This window comes from Silurus aristotelis (assembly GCF_946808225.1).
Source record: "Silurus aristotelis genome assembly, chromosome: 6".
Taxonomy (NCBI): domain Eukaryota; kingdom Metazoa; phylum Chordata; class Actinopteri; order Siluriformes; family Siluridae; genus Silurus; species Silurus aristotelis.
The window spans coordinates 13165627-13187340 of NC_139579.1; the positions used below are offsets into that span (position 1 = coordinate 13165627).

Sequence of the window (21714 nt, forward strand, 5' to 3'; positions counted from 1 at the left end):
TGATGTTTTTTTTTGGGATACAAATATCTATGTGAAAAATCTATTTTCCATTTTCTCTTTTTTTTTTATATACATAAACTATATATAATATATAGACGATTGATACGTTTTTTTAAACATCCCCTTTCAAAATCCTCTTCTGGGAAGATGTTCCACAAGATTTTAGTGTGTGTTTGTGGAGATTTTCGACCATTCATTCAACCAGTTGGTGAAATCAAATACTCATGAATCTGAGACCTGGGGTGCAGTCAGCATTCCCATTCATCCCAAAGGTGTTTGAGGTCAGAGCTCTATAGCAGCAGATCTTCCACTCCACCCCATGTAAGCCATATCTTCATTGAACTGGCTTTGTGCATAGGAGCATTGTCAGCACTAGTCCAGCTTTGGGTCTCCTAGTGAAGGAGGGGAATTTTCATGCTTCTTCCTTCAATGGTTTCCAATGCATTTGTGTGCCTTCAACCTTTGTGGTAACATTTTGAGGAAAATATTTATTTAATAGATTGATTCATTCATTCAATCTTAGAATTAATCAAAATATATATTTTTATTAGTCGTCATAGTTGTTACTATTTTTAATTTTAATTATTTTATTTATTATTTTATTTTGATTACTTCCCCGGTGGTTTGTGCAGGCTGGCCTGGTGTAGACAGTGAGGATGAAACGTGGCACGTGTCCAGCTTGTCCAACTCGTTTTCCATTCAAAACACTCACCAAGTCGATAGCGCATTAATATTCATCCCGCGCAACTCGAGTCCATTGTGCAACATAAAGCTCGGGTGACCCCGTGACAATGGCGTCACATTCATAAATGCATGTGCTTGGCTTTAAAAAAGTCATTATAAACGCTGTGCCGCTTTTCCTCCGCTAAAATCGGGCTCCCGTCGCCGTTCTCTATTCGCCACCTGTTGCTCCTAATGAGTGTGTGAATTTGAATCATGCCCAGCTGCGGTACGGGGTTTGTGAACTTACACGGCCCCGACTGGCTCGGATTGACATTGGTGGCGCTGGTCACAGGCAGGGCATGCTCCCTCACTTTAGGTGCCAGAGGCATTAACGCCCTTCCAACACTGACAGACCCTCGTCCATCCAACACGGGCAAAGGTGGCACCCCAGGAGAGCCAACAACAGGAGTTGCCATGGTTGCAGCTGAGGCTCTCTTTTCATTCTCACACACACACACACACACACACACACACACACACACACACACACACACACACACACACACACACACACACACACACACACACACACACACACACACACACACACACACCAAGCATACAAATAAACTAGTTATAAAGGTAAGACCAGATACACAGAAAGGTCCAAAACTCATACACGATGTCCTCAAAATCCAAAAACAATTCTCTTCATGTTAAATAGAATTTTTTTACACGATTGTTCGGATCTCACTTTGGGTGTCACTGGAGCTGAATTTGAAAACGTCTATTTGTTTTCATGGCCTTTACTTTAATAGCCGATCCATATACTGTATTTTCGCACACCGCTGTAGAAACGTGCGTATTTACATTCTAACCTTGCCTTATAAGGTTTTCTAAGGAGACCCTGTAAGCTAATAAAAAGAAGGCAGCTTAGCAAACATGGCTGTGTAAACAGGTGCTAGCTTGCTAGCTAAGTGCGCTTTCGTCACACGGCGAACGTCAGGCTTCGATCCAGTCACTGGATTTGTGCCAGAAGCCTAATAAGTTTGTTTTGTTACCCGGTATAAATGGCAGCTGTCAAATTCTCTACAACACACACACACACACACACACACACACACACACACACACACACACACACACATTGATGCTGTATAGCTAAAAACTCTGTAATGTTTGAAAGCTAATTCAGAATATTTGAAATTTTATGAGTAAGCTAACAAACTGAATGAAGAAATCATCAATGGTGTAAACAGGAACACACGATGAGGTTCCTGTTGGTCACATGACCAAACTGACTGACATTTACCTCAGGAAATACACCCAAATTGACCGTCATGGCTTGGGATTGAAGCAATGACTTTTTTTTTTATTTCATATCGTTTTCAATATAAATATAGTGCACACTGCCTCGGCTTTGCTGTTGCTAACTCTTTCGTTTATTTCACACACTTTTCATCTATTTTCACACTTATGCTGAACAAATTGAGTTTGTTGATGTTAGCATGTTGATCATAGTGACTAGCAAACCATGATTTGGCATTATAAGTTATAATAAGCGAAAAACGCATGATGTTTTTGGATTAGGCGTCTAGCCATGAAATATGGACTATATTGACATAAGTATTGGGACACCTGACCCAAACTAGTTCCTCAAACTTCTACCACCATTGTGTAGGATGTCTTTGTATGCTGTTGCATGATATTAATTAGCATAGTATTTAAGTGTGCTTACGAGAGCCAGTGACCTTTTGCTACTTCCTGTTCTTCAAAATGTCTCTATACACAGTGAATGATAATTAGATAAAACCACAATTGTACCCTTTTTTTCCCAATTTTGAAGTAATTGGTAGGAAAGTCAGGAATCAAAAATAAAATGCATACATACACACACCAACTGATTGGATCGTCAATTTACGATAATGAACTTATTTTGCATAAAATTGAGACATTCCAATGCAAAAGTGACTGGTTGTTGCTTCATCGCTAATCCACGAGGCAGATATGTGGTGATATTTTGGTACATTTTTCTCAGACATACCAACAATTCCAGAAGCAGCAAGAACGACATGGAGCATTACGGTGGGTTCGTAAACAATCTAGGTATTTTTATTATTTTTTATTGTGGTCCATCGAAAAACGAATGGATTACAAAAACAAGTGGACGAAACCACACAGCGATCCTTCTGAATACTAATCCTGAGTAAAAGAACGTTTTACACAGGCTATAATACCATAAACCTTCTTTCAGAATTAAGTCAAACAAGTCAGTTCTGAATGTTTGCAAGAGTTCTATATAAAGTGTACAAAAAAAATGTATCTGGAATGTCAAGCAAATCACAAAATTCTGTTTTATTGCTAATCATAGACACTAATCAATTAAGTTTCAAATACAATGAGCAATGACTCTACACACACACACACACACACACACACACACACACACACACACACACAGAATTCTTCATTCAGTATCCTGAGATGTGGGGGGAAAAAACACTGAAAAAATTAGAAGATATAAAAAAAAAAAAAAGAAAGAAAACCTAGCGCAAAGCAAAGCAGGACACAAACCTGGTGCAGTTCTTGGACCCCCAAAAGCCACGTCAGCCTGTATTTTGAGTAGCTACTCACAATTAATTAGCGTTTAACCCTGGGAAAAAGTGTTACTATACAAATAATGTGCAAAAGCAGATGGTCAGGATCTTAGGAACTTAGGATTCATAGCAAAAAAGGGTGCTGAGATGTCCCGAACGCGTTCTGATTGTAGCCTCCATCCAAGCGGATGCCTTTGTGATCTTTAGTCCAGGTCGGTGTCCAGGTTCAGCTCAGTACTCAGGTTGAGGTAGAAGAAGGCATACACCCCGAGCAGGAAGACCAGCACGGCTGCGATGACCAAGATGATGTCCTGAGGGTACAATTGAAAGAAAAAGAGACAACTGAAGAACATTTTATTTTCAAAGTGGATGAATGCGCATGCACTTCCGTCGTAACCAAATTACTATGATAAACCGCTGATATGACACGAACCACTCAGATGTGAACCGCGGGCCAGTCGCGGGTTCTCATGTATACATTCGATGGCACAGCCGCGGAGGCCGTGAGTGCACTTAATGTGCTTTAAAATGTGCTGGTGTGCGTGTCATATGCCAAAAACAAATGCTTTTGTGCAAAGAGCTTCTATCAACTTCCAGACCTCAAAACGCCCTGGCAACGACACGCTGCTACCTTAATGCGGACGAAAGGCTCTGCAGAGCGCGATCGCAAAGCTTATTGAACAAACAAAACGTTTTCGGTGTGGCAAAGTGCAGGGAAATTCAACTGATATGCTCTCGGTGTTGGAAATGCACGTATACTTTGCTGTTTATACAGACGAGTGCGAATGCATTTATACATGATAGTGCGCTGTAGTGCTTGTGCGTGATACGAAGCTTCATAAAGCATCCATATGGTCTGTTACAGTCACAATCATTTTTATTGTGAGCCCACAATGTTGTTGGGTTCTGAATGTATAAATATATATATATACAGTACAGACCAAAAGTTTGGACACACCTTCTCATTCAAAGAGTTTTCTTTATTTTCATGACTATGAAAATTGTAGATTCACACTGAAGGCATCAAAACTATGAATTAACACATGTGGAATTATATATGGAATTATATACATAACAAAAAAGTGTGAAACAACTGAAAAATGTCATATTCTAGGTTCTTCAAAGTAGCCACCTTTTGCTTTGATTACTGCTTTGCACACTCTTGGCATTCTCTTGATGAGCTTCAAGAGGTAGTCACCTGAAATGGTCTTCCAACAGTCTTGAAGGAGTTCCCCGAGAGATGCTTGGCACTTGTTGGCCCTTTTGCCTTCACGCTGCGGTCCAGCTCACCCCTAAACCATCTCGATTGAGTTCAGGCCCGGTGACTGTGGAGGCCAGGTCATCTGGCGCAGCACCCCCTCACTCTCCTTCTTGGTCAAATAGCCCTTGATGCCTTTAGTGTGACTCTACAATTTTCATAGTCATGAAAATAAAGAAAACTCTTTGAATTAGAAGGTGTGTCCAAACTTTTGGTCTGTACTGTTTATATATATAGGACTTTTCAACCGATATGTGTTCTTCCCCAAACTGTTGTACAGTCGTATATGATGTCTTTGGATACAGGAGCATGAAGTTTTCAAGTCAAGTCAAATTTATTTCTACAGCGCTTTTCACAACAGACATTGTCTCACAGCAGCTTTACAGAAATCAACAGTTAAGGTGAATGGTGTGCATTTATCCCTGATGAGCAGCCGTGGCGACTGTGGCAAGGAAAAACTCCCTTTTTTTCACTTCAAAAAGCCAGCTCCTTGAAGATATGCTTCACATGGGTTGGAGTGGAAGATCATGAGTGGCTTGCTTAAGAACCCTATTAAACACCATTAGGATGAATGGGAACACTGACTGCACCCCAGACCTCCTCACCTTCTTACCTACATCAGTAGTGTACGTTACTAACTGGGGCTAAATCAATCTCCATCAATCTTCTAACATTGTATCATATAATATATATTTAAAGTTTTTTTAATAAACAAAAAAAAAACATTAGTAGACAGTAAACTCAGATAATGGAGAAAACACGAGGTGGATAAAACTAACCTAATCTTAAAAAAAAAAAAAAAAAAAAACTTTAATTGAGGAGAAAAAAAATAAGGTGAGAGAAACAGCCAATCTCACTGAAAAGAGCACTCTAATTAAGACTTTTCCTGGGTTTAATGGTATAGTTAAACTAATGATAGCCGCAGGACTGGTGTTCCAACACGAATTAGAAGGAAAAAAAAAAGTTTGTCATTACAATTACAATTCTCATCAACCTCAGTTTCATTAAGTGCAATCGGGGAGTAAAGCGAATTAGCAGCACCATTGTTCCTTATCTTGACAACTTATTATCAAACTTCTAATCAGATTTTAGGACTTTGGGATTCTTTCTCCGCACACAATGTGTGCAAATTGGCCAGATTCAGGCACAATGGGAAGAAAATTGCACTAATATATCGAGCAGTGTAGGTGGAGTTTTGAAGTGGAGAAAAGCGCCGGGATTTTCCGCTTTGTCTTGAGCAAGACACCATAGGAACTGATGAATAAATCTGAAGTGTGACTGTGGAACAGTGCTGAATCAGAGGCTTTCCTTTAAGTCCTGAGCAAAGAGAGAGAAAGCGAGAGAGAGAAAAAGGAGAAAAGGAAACACAGGGGAACTGGGAATTCTGAAACTGGATACTTGAAACAAAAGGACAAAATGAAAGAAAGAAAAAGAAAGCAAGAATTAAAGAAGGGATGGATAGATAGATAGATAGATAGATAGATAGATAGATAGATAGATAGATAGATAGATAGATAGATAGACAGACAGACAGACAGACAGACAGACAGACAGACAGACAGACAGACAGACAGACAGACAGACAGACAGACAGACAGAGACAGGACTGTATCTTCGACAGGACTATATCTGCGACTGTGTATACAACTCTGACTGCATGAATCTGCATCAGTGACTGTGACTGCGTGAATATGTCTTTGTCTATGACTAATTTTGAGACGGCACTTGTGACTGCATCTGTGACTGTGTCTGTGAATGTCTGTGTCTATGTCTGCGGGACTGTGCCTGTCTGTGTCGGTGAATGTGTTTGTGCCTATAAATGTCTGTGTCTGTGTCAATGACTATGTGACTGTGCCTGTGTCTATTAATGTCTGTGACTGTGTCAGTGACTATGACTGCGACTGAGTGACTGTGTTTGTGTCTATGTCTGTACATACAACTGTGTCTATAATTATTTAAACCGGTGTCTGTGACTGTATTTATGTCTATGACTGTGTCCGAGTTTGTAACTGCCTGTACTCACACTCCAGGGCCCCTCCTTCTTCATCCTCATTAGCACCCAGTAGCTCCTGCGTTTCTATCTCCCTGTCCCAGGCTCCATGCAGCTCCGGGCAGCCATAATTGGAAAACTGTCACATTTCATGCTCTCTAGTTTCATTTATAGGATACGTGTTGATTTAGCTGTCTGGTAAACCTCTTTGAGTGTGCGGCGTAACTACTATCGTGCGGGGCGTTTGAGTTGTTTCATGTTTCACGTCTTTTCCCAAATGTTTTTACAACATTTCAGCCAACCTCTGTCTAAGTAATGTTTGGGATAAAACATCATAATGTTTTAGACTCTGGGAATCGAGCCTGTGTGTCATATTCTAGGATTAATGTCTAATTAGTGTGTTTGTTTTGTTCTTTTGATTAAAAGAATTTCCCAAAAGCTTTAATAGAGATAAATTGATGCAAATGAATATATTTTATCTTTCCATTGACATTTTACAAAACTGGGTGACTAGAAACAGGAAGTTGCTCAAGCTTCACTTCCTGCTTTATTAAATATATGTGCCGCAATTATTTTCACCGTTTCAGTCAACGCTGGAGAATTCATGGGAAGAGATCTGAGATACTTCCTCCATACAGAATCTCTCCATTTGCTTTCAATTTCGAGGTCCGAAGATGCTGGTGGATTCTCTTAAGTTCAGACCACAGGCCATTACTCTTGGCTCAATATGTTCACTAGGGCCCGGAAACGTGGTAAATGCTCTCCACTGATGGTCGCAAGCCATTGTTTTGGTATGCTGTGGTGTTCTGTATGTGTGTGTGTGTGTGTGTGTGTGTGTGTGTGTGTGTGTGCGCATGTGCGTGTGGCGGTAACGATGTGTTTTAGCACAAGTGAAGCACAGAGGTGGGAACAATCCCTCGTAAAAACAAGCCTCAGATAAGGTCTGCAACACTGGCAGAGGTGTTACACAGATTTCTACTATATGAGGTGCTGATTCACCGCTGCTCCTCGGGTTCCTGTAAATACCCCGTGCCGCATAATAAGGTCACGGCGTCGTTGGATGGTTACATCATCTAACGAGATCCTTCTGACGTTACTGGGTGTGGATCTTTCCTGTACACTGTAGAGCAAATGTTTGTGGACGCCTGACCGTAAGATTTTCTGAACGTCCCTTTCGCACATTTAGTCTCCATTCGCTCTTATAATAAGTGTTCTGGGAAGATGTTCTACCAGACTTTAGAATGATGGTGTAGATTCATTCAGCCAGTTAGAAACATTTAGGTACTGATGTCGGTGAGGATGTCTGGGGTGCACACATTCATCCCAATGGTGTTTAATAGAGTTTAAGCTCTATAGCAGTAGATCTTCCACGAATTCCAACCCATGCAAGGCATATTTTCATAGAGCTGGCTTCAGGGGCACTGTCATGCTGGAACAGGTTTGGGTCTCCTAGTTAAAATAAAGGGGAACATTCCATGCTCCCTCATCCAGAGACCTAACAAACAATTGAATGTCTCCAACATTTGTGGTAACAGTTTGGAGAAGAACCTCATATGGCTGAGAACATTCTGAAAACACACGATCCTGGTTTGGAGCTAATAAACAGGATACGAGCTACTCTTTATAGCTGTGGTGAGAAGAAAAGCATCTCGATACCACAAACTTTTAACATTAAACTGTTCTACAATAATGATGTGCTCATTCGAGAAATCAAAAAACACATTTATATAACTGAACAGTTATGGGGTTTAGGACCTTGGTCAGGGGCCAAGAAGCGGCAGCCTGGTGGGGCTGGGATTTAAACTCATGACCTTCCAATCTAAAGTCCACTGCATTAACCACTAAGCGACCACCCTTTTTCCCCCTCATATGCATTGGAATGTAACATGTAAAGGGGTTAAACGTCATGTGGCTGTTTAATGGCTGTTTTGTATTCAGTGCCAGCAGGCAGTGCATTAGGATGGCAAATATTCAGGCCACTGAGTCTGTGGTGAAGACTGAGCCAGCTCTTCTCCTCAGGGCCAGGCAGAGCCATCTACCGCGTCTGTTGTTCAGGGGGGGGGGGGGGGTGGGGGCCGAACTCATGCCAACTGGCCTGGTGCCTGGAGCTACCTGTGCCAGCATGCCAACTGGTCAGTGCATGGCACACAGCAGCTCACAAAAGCTGGCCACCTGCTCCAACCACAGCTGAGAGAACACGAAGGGGATGTGACGTAAGGAAAGAGAGAGAGATGGAGAAAAGGATGGAGAGAAAGATGGAAAGAGACAGAGAGTTTGACACATTTGACAAAGCTCGACACATGCCAGTCATCATTAAATGACCACCTCTTAAGAAAGATCTGGTCAGGAGCTCCGAGCCACATGCTACGCTTTTACCACCAGAGGGAACAAGCAGATGAAATACCAGCGGAGTAAAATGTCAACAGACAAGGCAGGACGTGCTGCCAAGACACAGCAGACGGAGCTGAGGAGATCCAAAATCCAACCCAAACTACAGGACATGTTCCTCAACAAAATCTAGCGTTCAAGACAAACAAACAGGAAAAGAAAATGATGGATCTCAGGGATTCATGTTCCTCAACAAGTTCTAACATTTAAAGAGGATAAAAACTAAACAAAAATTCAGGACAATCTCACAGCTGCACTTATTTATTTTACTTACTTACTTTATTTATTCATTTACTTAGTTATTATTTACTTGCTTGCTTTATTTATTTTACTTACTCATTTATTTAATTATTTGTTTGTTTACTTGCTTGCTTGTTTATTTGTTTGTTTGCTCGGGAGACTCCTAAGAGTAAACCAGTTTCCAGTTTCTTTTTTGTCTGCGATCATCATGAACTTTCTCATAAAAAACGTCATTGTTAAACCCTCATCGCCACCTGAAAAGAACTTCCAGGCTGGTTAACAGTAACGTGAAGAAACACTGTTTACAAACAGAAAATCTTGGAATGTGAATCCTGGTTTTTATCCGGATTCCTGCAAAATCCATTCTGAAGCAGTTCTAAATCCTATAAGGGCTTTGTACTGAAGTAAAAGACGGAAAGCGAGTAGGATTCAAGAACATTAACATAAACATGAACATAAAGTGTTTACGTGTGTGTGTGTGTGTGTGTGTGTGTGTGTGTGTGTGTGTGTGTGTGTGTGTGTGTGTGTGTGTATTAATGAAGAATCAATCAGGATAACAAAATGAAATCCTCACCTTGATTCCCGGAGCGCTCCTTTTCGCCTCGGCCTTCAGACGTGTGGCTCGCAGAGCTGGTTTAGTTTTCTTATAATCCTGCTTTCCTAAAAAAGAGGGGGAAAAAAACACACAACTCAACACAACACACTTAACACAACCCTGCACAACTTAACAAAACTCAACTCAGCACAATTTAACACAACTCAGCACAACACACCTCAACAACACATTCAACACAACACATCTCGACACAACACCCTTTAACACAACTCAACACAACACATCTCAACACAACTCAACACACTTTAGCACACCTCAATTCCACTTAACACAACTCAACACAACACAACACACCACACCTCTACACAACTCAACACACCCAAGCACACCTTAACACAACTCAACACACCTCAACTTAACAACACATCTCAACACAACTCAACACACCTTAGCACACCTCAATACCACTTAACACAACTCAACAAAACACACCACACCTCAACAGAACTTAACACAACTCAACACACCTTAGCACACCTCAAGAAAACTTAACACAACTTAACTCAACACCTTAGCACACCTTAACACAACTTAACACAACTCAACACACCTCAACTTAACAACACATCTCAACACAAAACACCTTAACACAACACACCTTGACACAACACAGCACAACTTAACGCAACTAAACACAATTCAACTCAACACAAAATTCCATCTGCTTCTTCAAAGGCCCAATTTTCTTGTTACATGTTATTCAAGCGTCGTCTTTTTAAATCTGGTTTGTAGGAAACTTTTGAAAGTCTTGCGAAATGTCGCTTTTGTGTTCATTCAGGATTCATTCGAAAATCGTCAAACTAATGGATTTAGTTCGGCCGCACGTCTGTGTTTACTTATTCATAAACGCCTAATACAGCACGTTTTATTCTCCTCAGGTATAGGTGTATGTGTGTGTGTGTGTGTGTGTGTGTGTGTGTGTGTGTGTGTGTGTGTGTGTGTGTGTGTATTATTTACTAGCAGTTGATAATTTTAACAAGTAATCCATAAATGTACTGACAGCTTTCTGCAGAGCGCCGATTGTTCATACGGGTGTATGCAAGACTTTCAGTGTGTGTGTGTGTGTGTGTGTGTGTGTGTGTGTGTGTGTGTGTGTTCTGTTGACTCCTGAACATAGTTTCTAAACATCCCATTTCACAATTTAGTCCCTATTTGCTCTTAGAATATCCTCCACTCTTTTCTTCTGTGGAGGTTTGGGCTTATTCAGCCAGTTCAGCTCAAAAGCAGGAGATTTTCCACATCTTCCAACCAATGTAAAGCATATCTTCATGGAGCTGGAGAGCACTGGTATGCTGGTCTCCTATCTCAAGTGACGGGAAAATCCCATGCTTCCACATCCAAAGACTTTAAATAGAAGTGTGTAGAGAAAACAAAAAACAGTTGGATGTTGGATCTCCACATGATGAGGTTCTACATTAAAGGTCAAGGAAACAGAGCACGTTTCTCCACCATAGACTGCTGGGTAGCAGGAGAAGATGGAGAAATAAAAGATAACATCACGTGTCGAGGGCGACATTTAAAATACCGAACTCATCCATCTATCTGATCACTCGTTCCACAGATCCATAAAAAGAAAGGAATTACCTTACGATCCGAGAGGTACAGCCTCAACGTCCAGCAAGACTCGGAAATTTGGTCCTGTTTCTGCACTGATTCTGTGCAGAACCTTGTTTTCAAAAGCAGCAGGGAGAGATTAGGTGTGTGTCTTAGTTTTGTGGAAATCTCCTGTCATGGGGCGAAATGCACACAGCAAACAGACTTGACCATCTGCTCCTGAAATGAATAGTTCATTGTGACCAAATGGAAGTAATTGCTCTGAGAGATGTGAATTAATTGTGGATGGAGCGAGAGGCCTGGCTGCTGCACACTAACTCTCCTCCTCACCTGCTATAACGGAATACAAAATCCTCATGTTTTGGACTGCAGGTTCTGCATGGGCTCCAATAAGTCAGAATTTAACACGCTGGCCAGTTGCTCTCGTGATCATCCGCGTCGCTTTGTCGTGAGAAGCCGGTGAGCGATCTCAGCAGCACACTCTACCAGATAATCCCAGGAAGATCTCAGCCGAATCTGATAACAGACTGCAGTAGCGTGTGCTCCGTGTCAAATTACTTGCAAAAGGACTATTTTATTAAACATAGCAACGTCTTTGACGAACATAGTGATGTTTTACACAGGCTTCGTGACATCCTAAAAAAAAACATGGCCTCAACATGTGGACATGCCCACATCAACAAACACGCCCACACATTCAACAAACCCGCCCACATATTCAACAAACCCACCCACACATTCAATGGACACGCCCACATATTCAATGGACACGCCCACATCCTCAACAAACACGCTCACATCTTTAACAAACACGCTCACATCTTTAACATGCCCACATATTCAATGGACACGCCCACAACTTTAACAAACACGCCCACAACTTCTTCAACAGACACGCCCACATATCCAACAGACACGCCCACATATTCAATGGACACGCCCACATCTTCAACAAACACACCCACAACTTCAACAAACACGCCCACATATTCAAAGGACACGCCCACAACTTCAACAAACACGCCAACACCTTTAACAAACACACCAACATCTTCAGTGGCCACTCCCACACCAATGGACCTGCCCACATCTTCAACAGACATGCCCAGATCTTCAACAAACACGCCCACATATTCGATGGCCACACCCACATCTTTATCAAACATGCCCACATCTTCAATAGACACGACCACATCTTCAACAGACATAAAGACATTGTCAAAGAACATGGTGATGTTTTCAACAGACATTAAAAAAAAAAACGTTTGCAACATCTTCACTGGACCTGGCAAGGTCTTTCATGGATTATGGTGACGCCTTCAAAGAACATGGAAACGTCTTATATGGACATGATGTCTTCAGCAGATATGGCAACTTCTTCAACAGACATGGTGACGTTTACAAAGAACATGGTGACATCTTCAATGGACACAGCAACTCCCTCAAAGGACACGGTGACAATTCCAACAAACATGGGGACGTCTTCAACAAACATGGCAGTGTCTTTAAAGAACATGGTGGCGTTTTCTACAAACATAGTGATGTCTTCAATGAGCATGGACATGGCAACATCTTCAATGGACATGACGACATCTTCAATGGACGCGGTTACGACAGACACCGGGACATATTTACAAACATGATGTTTTCAAAGAACATGGTGATGTCTTTAACGGCTCACTCTGTGGACAATATTAACAAACTGAATATCTAACTGAAACTATGGTTTGTTCTTCTCCTAGTCTTCGCTGGCTAAAAGTGCGCCAAAAGAGTGTATCGGAAGGAAAAAACAGAGTGAAATCTCAGACCGCGTTATAAATAACGAAAATACATTTTTACGCCGAGTCGCTATTTATGTCCGCGGTCTGAAACAGCTTTCCGTCGGGCAAACGGTACACGGTGTAACTTCCACAACACCATGATGCACTTCCACAGCCTGCGTAAGAAACGGCTTTGTTGCGTCGACTCGGATTCAGCAGTGTTGCGTCAAACCTCGCCGCCTGCCTGCAACTTCAGGGAAACAAACTTTTGCGTGTGTGGAGATTTAATAAGGGAAACAAAAATGCGTTTCAAACACTGCATATAATTAAAAACAAACCAAGACGCTGTTTATATAAAGTTCTGAAATAGGATTTTTTTTTATTATTATTATACCTTCTTCAACACAATATTGTCCCTAAACGATGCCAGATGATACACACGCTCAAAATATACTCTGTAGCATTTCATGGCATCACCCTGCACCTGCATTTCTCAGCAGATTTTTTCATCCGATCAAATGCTCTGGAGAATCTGAAATCCCCCCCCAACCCACCTGATCTAGATGAGGTGATGAGGCCTGAGATGCCTCCAATTTAAGCGTTCCAATTCATCCCAAAGGTGTTCAGAAGCTCTATAGCTCTATCTTCCACTTCTACAGATCATCTTGAAACTTGGTTTGTGGACATTGTGTAATGCTGGAACAGGTTTAGGGGGAAAAAAATTAGTTTAGAGAACTGCAAATGGCTGAAAAATGTCAGGTCTCCCTTTGACTTCTTTTCTCCATATAGTGTATTCTTCTTCTTTTGTTCTTTGATCTGCCCCAGTTAGAGCTCACCACAACAGATCCTCCATCTCCATACCACTCTGTTCTCTACATCTGCCTCTTCTGATCCAACCACCTGCATGTCTTCCCTTACCACATCCTTGGCGTTCCTCTATTGCTCCTGCCTGGAGTCTCCATCCTCAGCGTTCTTCTACTTATATACCCCATGTCCCTGCTCTGCACATCTCATCAACCATCTCAATCGTGCCTCTCTCGCTTTGTCTCCAAAGTGTTCTACCTGTGCTGATCCTCTAATAAACAAATTTTTCCTCGTCCCTGTCCAATGAAAGTCACATCTCCATATAGTGTATTATTGCAAAAGAAAAAGGAGGAGAAGAAATTGCACAATAAATACAATATTGGTGAATTAATGTCTTTTATCTCCAAGCTCCAGATGCTGATTAACACATGTTGGCAGGTTTCACCATGAACTATTGAGAATATGCTATATGGTGTAAAGCAGGCAGACTTTTCCAGCCATATGTGGTTCTTCTCCAAACTGTGAACTTGAAGGCACACAAGTCTATAGAATGCCTTTGGATGCAGGAGCATTAAAATTGTCCATTCACTTAAACTAGGAGAGCCAAAACCTGTTCCAGCAAAACCAGCTTGATGAAGATCTTAAGTGGTGTACACCCCAAAACTTGTAAGAAGGGAGGTGATAGCTTAGTGATTAAGACATTGGAAGACTTCAGAAGGTCGTGAGTTCAAATTCCAGCGGCACCAATTTACCACTCCTGGGCCCCTGTCCAAGGTCCTGAACCCCATCAACGCTCAGATGTATGAATGAGATAAATGTAAGTCGCTCTTGATAAAGACATGTTACAGGGGAGAGATTGAGGTCGTAGCTTAGTGGTTAAGGCTTTGACTTTAAATACAAAGGTCATGAGTTCAAATCCCAGCAACACCAAATCAAATCACAGTAGTACAGTTTAGTCTGAACCATTCCAGCCCCAGCAAGAGTGAAGTCCAGGAGCAAAAAAAAAACAATCAGGCAATCAAGAGATCCAAAAAGCGACAGGTTTCCAGGAGCAAAAAAAAAAGGGCAGGTGCATGAATCAGGAAGCTGCCTCTGTGCTCGAACACATGCAGCTCTGAGCGAGGCGAAAAAGAAAAAAGCTTTTGTGACAAGGCTACAGGTGATGTTGTACAGAATTAAAGTTAAAGGCAGTGTGATGGCTGATTGGAGAGGACAGTCTCGAGTCTTAGCTAGAGGGCCAGGAACACTGACAGCCTGCGACAGGCTTCTGAGTGAGAGAAAGAGGGAAAAGGAGAGAGAGAGAGAGAGAGAGAGAGAGAGAGAGAGAGAGAGAGGGAGAGAGAGAGAGAGAGAGAGAGAGAGAGAGAGAGAGAGAGATGGAGAGAGAGAAAGAGAGAGAGATGGAGAGAGAGAAAGAGAGAGAGAGAGAGAGAGAGAGAAAGAGAGAGAGAGAGAGAGAGAGAGAGAGAGAGAGAGAGAGAGAGAGAGAGAGAGAGAAAGAGAAAGAGAGAGAGGGGGCAAAACACTGCCATCATTCATCAGCAGGAAGCAGTGCTACAGGCTGACTCCCACCACATGAGAGCCATTTGGCCCTTGTCTCTCACATCACATCATGACAGAGGGGATAGAAAAAAATATAACACACACACACACACACACACACACACACACACACACACACACACACACACACACACACACACACACACACACACACACGACAAGTCGCCTCAAGTAAACACACAAGCACACAAAGAAAAACTGGTCAGAACTGGACAAAGGCAGAGAAAGAAAAAAGAAAATGGAACAATGTACTTTAGAACATCTTGCCCTGTACTGCAAAATACTTTTTCCATCATCTACCACTCCACTATTCTCCCTCCATCATCTACCAATCCACTATTCTCCCTCCATTATCTACCACTCCAATATTCTCCCTCCATCATCTACCACTCCACTATTCTCTCTCCATCATCTACCACTCCACAATTCTTCCTCCATCATCTTTAACTGAACTCCACCATGCTTCCTCTCTCTCCCTCCATCATCTACCACTCCACCATGCTCCTTTAATAATCAACCAGTCCACCATGCTCTCTCCATCATCTACCACTCCAATATTCTCCCTCTATCATCTACCACACCACTATTCTCCCTCCATCATCTACCACTCCAATATTCTCCCTCCATCATCTACCACTTCACTATTCTCCCTCCATCATCTACCACTCCAATATTCTCCCTCCATCATCTACCACTCCACCATTCTCCCTCCATCATCTACCACTCCACCATTCTCCATCCATCATTACCACTCCACCATGCTCTCTCCATCATCTACCACTCCAGAATGCTCCCTCCATCTCACTCCATCATCCACTGCAACACATTCTCCCGCCATCATCTACCACTGCTTCACTCATCTGTCCATCATCTACCACTGCACCACTGATCCTTCTATCTTCTACCCCTACCACAATTCTTCAAGGATTTCAATGTCAACTGATAAAGCAGTGGGAAAGATTGTGACGGGGAACAGAGGACAGGAGACACCAATGGAATACGATCCAGGTTAATGATGGTCACATGATTTCGCAGGAGGAATCAGCAGTGACTACGTGGTCTTACAGTAATCAAACACACAAGACAGAATCCAAACTCCAACAACAAGAAGAGCGCACACACAAGCATGGAAACTCGTACTGCATTATATGAAGTAATAGCAGCATTTATGGAGGGGGGGGTCGGGGAGAAGGTGGGACGGATCGACGTCGAAAAGCTCAGCGATCACAAAAGCTCGCCGGCCAGAGAAGAAAACTAAACCTGACAGGATATAAATTACCTTCTCATTACGACTTCAAATTGCGATGCGTATTCTTTCCTTTGTGTCTCTTTGTGCCATTTCAGGTGACACTTTCTTTTTTTTTCCCCCGTTAAACAGAGATTAGTCAAAATTGGCCGACTGAGGCTCTTTTCGAAGCGCGCCGTTGACGGGAGGAGGGATTCTTATTGTCCATTACCTGCTGTTATGTCTTTGAACAGAGGAGATCTGAAGAAAAAAGAGGAAAGAAAAAAAGAGAAAAAGAAACTAAATCGAATATGGCTGAGATGCGGAGGTTTCAGCAGGGGTTCAGCTTGTTATGTTTTCTTACAAGACATGAAACAGAGGTGTGATAGAGATGGGGTGACGGCACACAACAAGCTAAATAACCCTACTAAGGGCTTTCAAATGAGCTCGGTAAAAAAAAAAAGAAGGAAAATAAAGCCCGTGAGTAATGGCGAGAGAGAGGGATGACACGCCGTGTTACTATGTACACAATATTAATGCGCCGTCGTCACACGTCTCCGAATGGCGTCGCTTTTTTCGGAACGGGCATTTTCTCAATTAATTTTTATCCCTTTAAACCGCACGTTTATTAGACGCTACTGTTTCTATAGTAACAGCTGCTTTACAGGAACTTGGGCTTGATGCAGCCCATAGACCTTAATAGCGCACTGATTGGTTAAATTAATAATCGTTATGGACATGGTGACGCATTCTGGAAGGAAATTTAACATCCTTTAGGAAGGAGTCTCCAGTGTCAAACCTGTTCCAACACGACTGCAACGTGAAAGATGTCTGAAGTGACGAGCCGCCTTGAGCCACGCCCACATTAATGGAATTCATAAAAATCTTCTTCTGTTATGTACATCTAAAGATAGATAGATAGATAGATAGATAAATAGATAAATAGATAGATAGATAGATAGATAGATAGATAGATAGATAGATAGATAGATAGATAGATAGATAGATAGATAGATAGACAGACAGACAGACAGACAGACAGACAGATGGCATACAATTGTGTTTGGATGCTGTAGCATGAAATTTTTTCCTTCACTTGACCATTAGACCCAAACCTGTTCCAGCATGATGAAGCCAGCTCCATGAAGATCTCCTGCTATAAAGCTCTGACCTCAACCCTACTGAAGACCCCAGGCCTCCTCACCTCACATACATCAGTACTCACCGATTTGTTTGCGGTACTGATCCACCGGCAACTTCGCAGTGCTCGCGTCTTTCTTCGCCATTTTTTACTCACTCTGGAAAAAAAGGAGATATTAGTACTTAATTTACCAAATTCTCAGGTTTTTTGTTTCATCGTTAAGTTACAAATGAAAGGAAAGCAGCAGTGGTGTTGCAGAACAACTGGAAAAATTTAACGATGAGTGAAAACAAAAGTGTTTCTTTGAAAGAAGTAACATTAAATCTTTGAGTACTTAATGATGGATGGATGGATGGATGGATGGATGGATGGATGGATGGATGGATGGATGGATAGATAGATAGATAGATATTGTTTTCATTGCTTTATTATTCACATTGAATAATTGTTCTCTTATAGTTCTTAGAGTAATTCTGGGTTTCCACCTTTTACAAACACACACACACACACACACACACACACACACAAATGAGGTGTTATGATGTTAAAGAAAGGCACCAGTGTTAAACGGGAGGATTAGTTGGAGCAGGAATGAGATTAAATACATGAAAAACGAAAAGCATTCCCAGTGTAACTCAACCCAGTGTAACTCAATCTTTGTACATTTTTCCTCTCTAACTGGAACCGATGTCATCTCCACATCAGTGACTTTCCTGATCACAATGAAGGAAAAGACCAATTATAATGTTTACACAACACAGTGCAAACCCCCCTGAAGGCTTTGGAATCTGCTGAACAAGTAGCCGTGAGTGCTGAGGGAAGTAAACAAGGGGATGCAAATTTCCCTTCACCTTCAGGCACTGAAGAGTCAGTAAGGGGTCAGGAAGTGAGGAGGGTCGCAGCTCATCAGCAGTAGATAATAACTTCCCAGTCCACTGTGCGTGACCAGACAAAGCTGAAGAGTCTGACCAGGTTCAGGCATCACTGTGACCCTCGTGGTAATTCCATTAATAAGGTTCAAAACCTGTGTTAATGCAGTGCAAAGGCTGTGAAACATCTAAACATGTGGCTGAGGGAAGGCAGGGGCGTGTGTGTGTGTGTGTGTTCTTAAGGAACAGATTAGATTGTACACCACATATAAACAGACAAACAAATGATAGTGTGGGAGGGAGAGGTAATGACGAACTGAAGAACTCTAGAACTCTAGAACTCAAGAAAGAAAGAAAGAAAGAAAGAAAGAAAGAAAGAAAGAAAGAAAGAAAGAAAGAAAAAGTACAGGTTTCAGCATGAAATGAAAAGCTGAATAAACGAATGAATAAATGAATTAATTAATAAACAGCTAAACGGATGAATAAATGAATGAATGAACAGCTGAATTTGTGAATAAATGAATAGATGAATAATTGAATGAATAAATGAATGAATCTGCAGTTAGCCAGAGAAACCATAGCAAATTTAAAGATTATTGCAGATGGATGGACAGACAGACAAAGAGAGAGAGAGCGCGAGAGAGAGACAGACAGAAAGACAGAGCACCACAAAATAATTGATCTGTAAAGTTATTAATGTTTAATAAGAATATGATTATATTTGCCTTTAGAATACATTTATTAGTTTTAAAGGTCTTTAGGCTTTTTCCCTTCCACACAGCGCCACGTACACAACAGCCGTTACACTGAGGTTACATTCCAAATGCATCCCGACTCCCTATTCATGTGCACTATAAAGTGTACGATTTAACGTCTGCTGCAGCCTACATAGCACATAACTGTGTCAAATTGGGACGCAGCCTGGTCAACTTCCCTCTGTGTCGCCTGCTTCTAGTAGGTGGGTCTAATCAAATGACAGGCACCGAATTGATCCAATCACAGCATTGATGTCAGAGAATTGACCAATGAAATGACGCCAAAGAGAAATACTTAAAAAAATAAATAAAACAAAGCAGAGCGCTGCAACGGTAGAAAGACAAGAAGATAACGCGGTTTTTACAACACACTAATTCTTCACACGGGTAAAGTGAGAAATACAGCGATTTGTTATTTTTTTTTTAGGATTTTGCTCTTACCAGGGAGAGAAAATCTTTCTTTATCCAGTTCCTGATTCTGTCTGCGCATGCTCAGAGGGAGTGATTCTGCAACCAATCAGCGTCGTTTCCCCGCCCACATGAGTCATTCACGCTGCAGAACTACCATTAAATATAAATGAAAATAAATGAAATAAAATAAAATGGAAATATTTTATCTATATCAAATGTTAGATAGATAGATAGATAGATAGATAGATAGATAGATAGATAGATAGATAGATAGATAGATAGATAGATAGATAGATAGATAGATAGATAGAAAAAACATGGTTGAATGGACAGATATATGGATGGATGGACCACTGAATTTAGAAACAGACAGACAGACAGACAGACAGACAAATATAGATAGATAGATAGATAGATAGATAGATAGATAGATAGATAGATAGATAGATAGATAGATAGATAGATGCTAAATAATAAATCCACTGATGGCCACTAAATACTAAAAAGGGTTTACTCGATGTACACGTTCAAGGCTAAATCATGGCACGTGAATCAAACAATGACATCGTAATCTCATTATTTGCATAATAAATGTTCTCTTATTTGCACGCGGCATCCGACTGCACTGTCAGACTGACAAACGCACGGCGCTCGAGTCTCGACACGTTCATTTGACGGGGTGAAAAATCAGTGCTTTTACACGCACGTGCAGCGTTTGAGTCCACTCGTGCAAAGCAAGGGCGAGATCACTCAAAAATAAAGATCTCTCACAAGGCCGTAACGAGTAAATGAAAAAACGGAACTTGTCAAGGAACCCGTAATTTACAAGCAAAATGATGAATGAATCAGCATCAGCGTTTATGATGATGCACCACCATGTCTTTTTTAAGCACAGGGATATAAAAAATAAAACTTGTTCCAATCATTTTGGAGAACTGACTGGTGTTTATAAATTAGTTTTAAATATGAAAAAATATATCCACATTTACTTTTGGTGGTATATGAGTGCTCAGTATATATATCAATACTCTGGGGTACATCACTTTTACCCTTTGGCTTGTTTATTTTCATTCCATTGACAGGAACTCTGCAGCTCAGAGTATGAAATAATCAGAGTCTGCTTTTTTTCCCCTTTGAAATTTTATTTTCGAACAAAGAGGTTGAAAGCTGCATCTCTTATTATGTGTCACTTATTCATTCACTCATCCACTGTGTCCTGCTCAAGGTCATGGTAATATGGGTATTATGTGTAGCATAACTGTTTCACAAAAATTTTCAAGACTCCCTTTGTTTACAAAAAAGTACTTTGTTTATCTACATTTACACACCATCACCTTTAACACTGTGCTCTCAGCGTTCTCCTGGAACGTTTCCTAGAAGTCTTCTTTTCAAGCACCTATGCAATTTAAAAACGCCGAGCTGGATCTTCATCTTTAGCAAGTAGGTTGGGTGCGGAATTGAGATCGTGAGGTTTGTTTTCATCGTGCACAAGTTGCCGAATGGTTTTCAGGGGTTAAGCTCGTTGAAGGTCTCCCACATCTGTGGAGCGTGCAACTCGAAAACACTCGAAACGGCTCGTTGCTGCATCGCCGTACATCAAATCTATCGCACGTCAAAGTCTCTGTGGCGGATTTGCGCGGTTTGTTTTTTGTTTCGATTTGCTGTCCGTGATGAAAATGCACGTGGATCAGAATAGCACCAGGTAGCACCATTAGTCTCGAATAGCATGCTAATTCGCTGAAGTTTATAGTATCCGGTTGTGCTACGATGATAAAGTAATAGTCAGCAGATTGTTGTGGTATAAAAGGAATAAAACACTATGGAATCTCATATACAGGAAAAAAAGCATCGCACGTCTGAGTGGTAAACGAATACTGGAT

General features: G+C 41.4%; 1 protein-coding gene across 2 annotated transcripts; it reads right to left on the bottom strand.

Moving 5' to 3' along the window:
• Window positions 1–2755: 2755 nt before the first annotated feature.
• On the bottom strand, window positions 2756–19967 carry triqk (triple QxxK/R motif containing). Of its 2 annotated transcripts, none has more exons than XM_083543413.1 (4): window positions 19865–19967; window positions 17884–17956; window positions 9711–9796; window positions 2756–3571 (listed from the first exon to the last, which is right to left on the bottom strand). In XM_083543413.1, the coding sequence occupies exons 2-4, from the start codon at window positions 17942–17944 to the stop codon at window positions 3464–3466; spliced, it is 255 nt and encodes an 84-aa protein (XP_083399539.1). In that variant the 5' UTR covers window positions 17945–17956; window positions 19865–19967; the 3' UTR covers window positions 2756–3463. The 2 variants fall into 2 exon arrangements, with proteins under 2 accessions (XP_083399539.1, XP_083399540.1); XM_083543414.1 differs by lacking the exon at window positions 19865–19967 and adding an exon at window positions 18651–18672.
• Window positions 19968–21714: the final 1747 nt, after the last annotated feature.

What these genes read in the sequence shown, in the direction of transcription:
- triqk (XM_083543413.1), bottom strand. Translation starts at nt 17,944, where the DNA reads ATGGCGAAGAAAGACGCGAGCACTGCGAAGTTGCCGGTGGATCAGTAC. An exon ending in TCAGTACCGCAAACAAATCG is followed by an intron (nt 9,797 to 17,883) that starts GTGAGTACTGAT and finishes CCTCTTTTTTAG; the next exon opens with GAAAGCAGGATTATAAGAAA. An exon ending in GGAGCGCTCCGGGAATCAAG is followed by an intron (nt 3,572 to 9,710) that starts GTGAGGATTTCA and finishes TTGTACCCTCAG; the next exon opens with GACATCATCTTGGTCATCGC.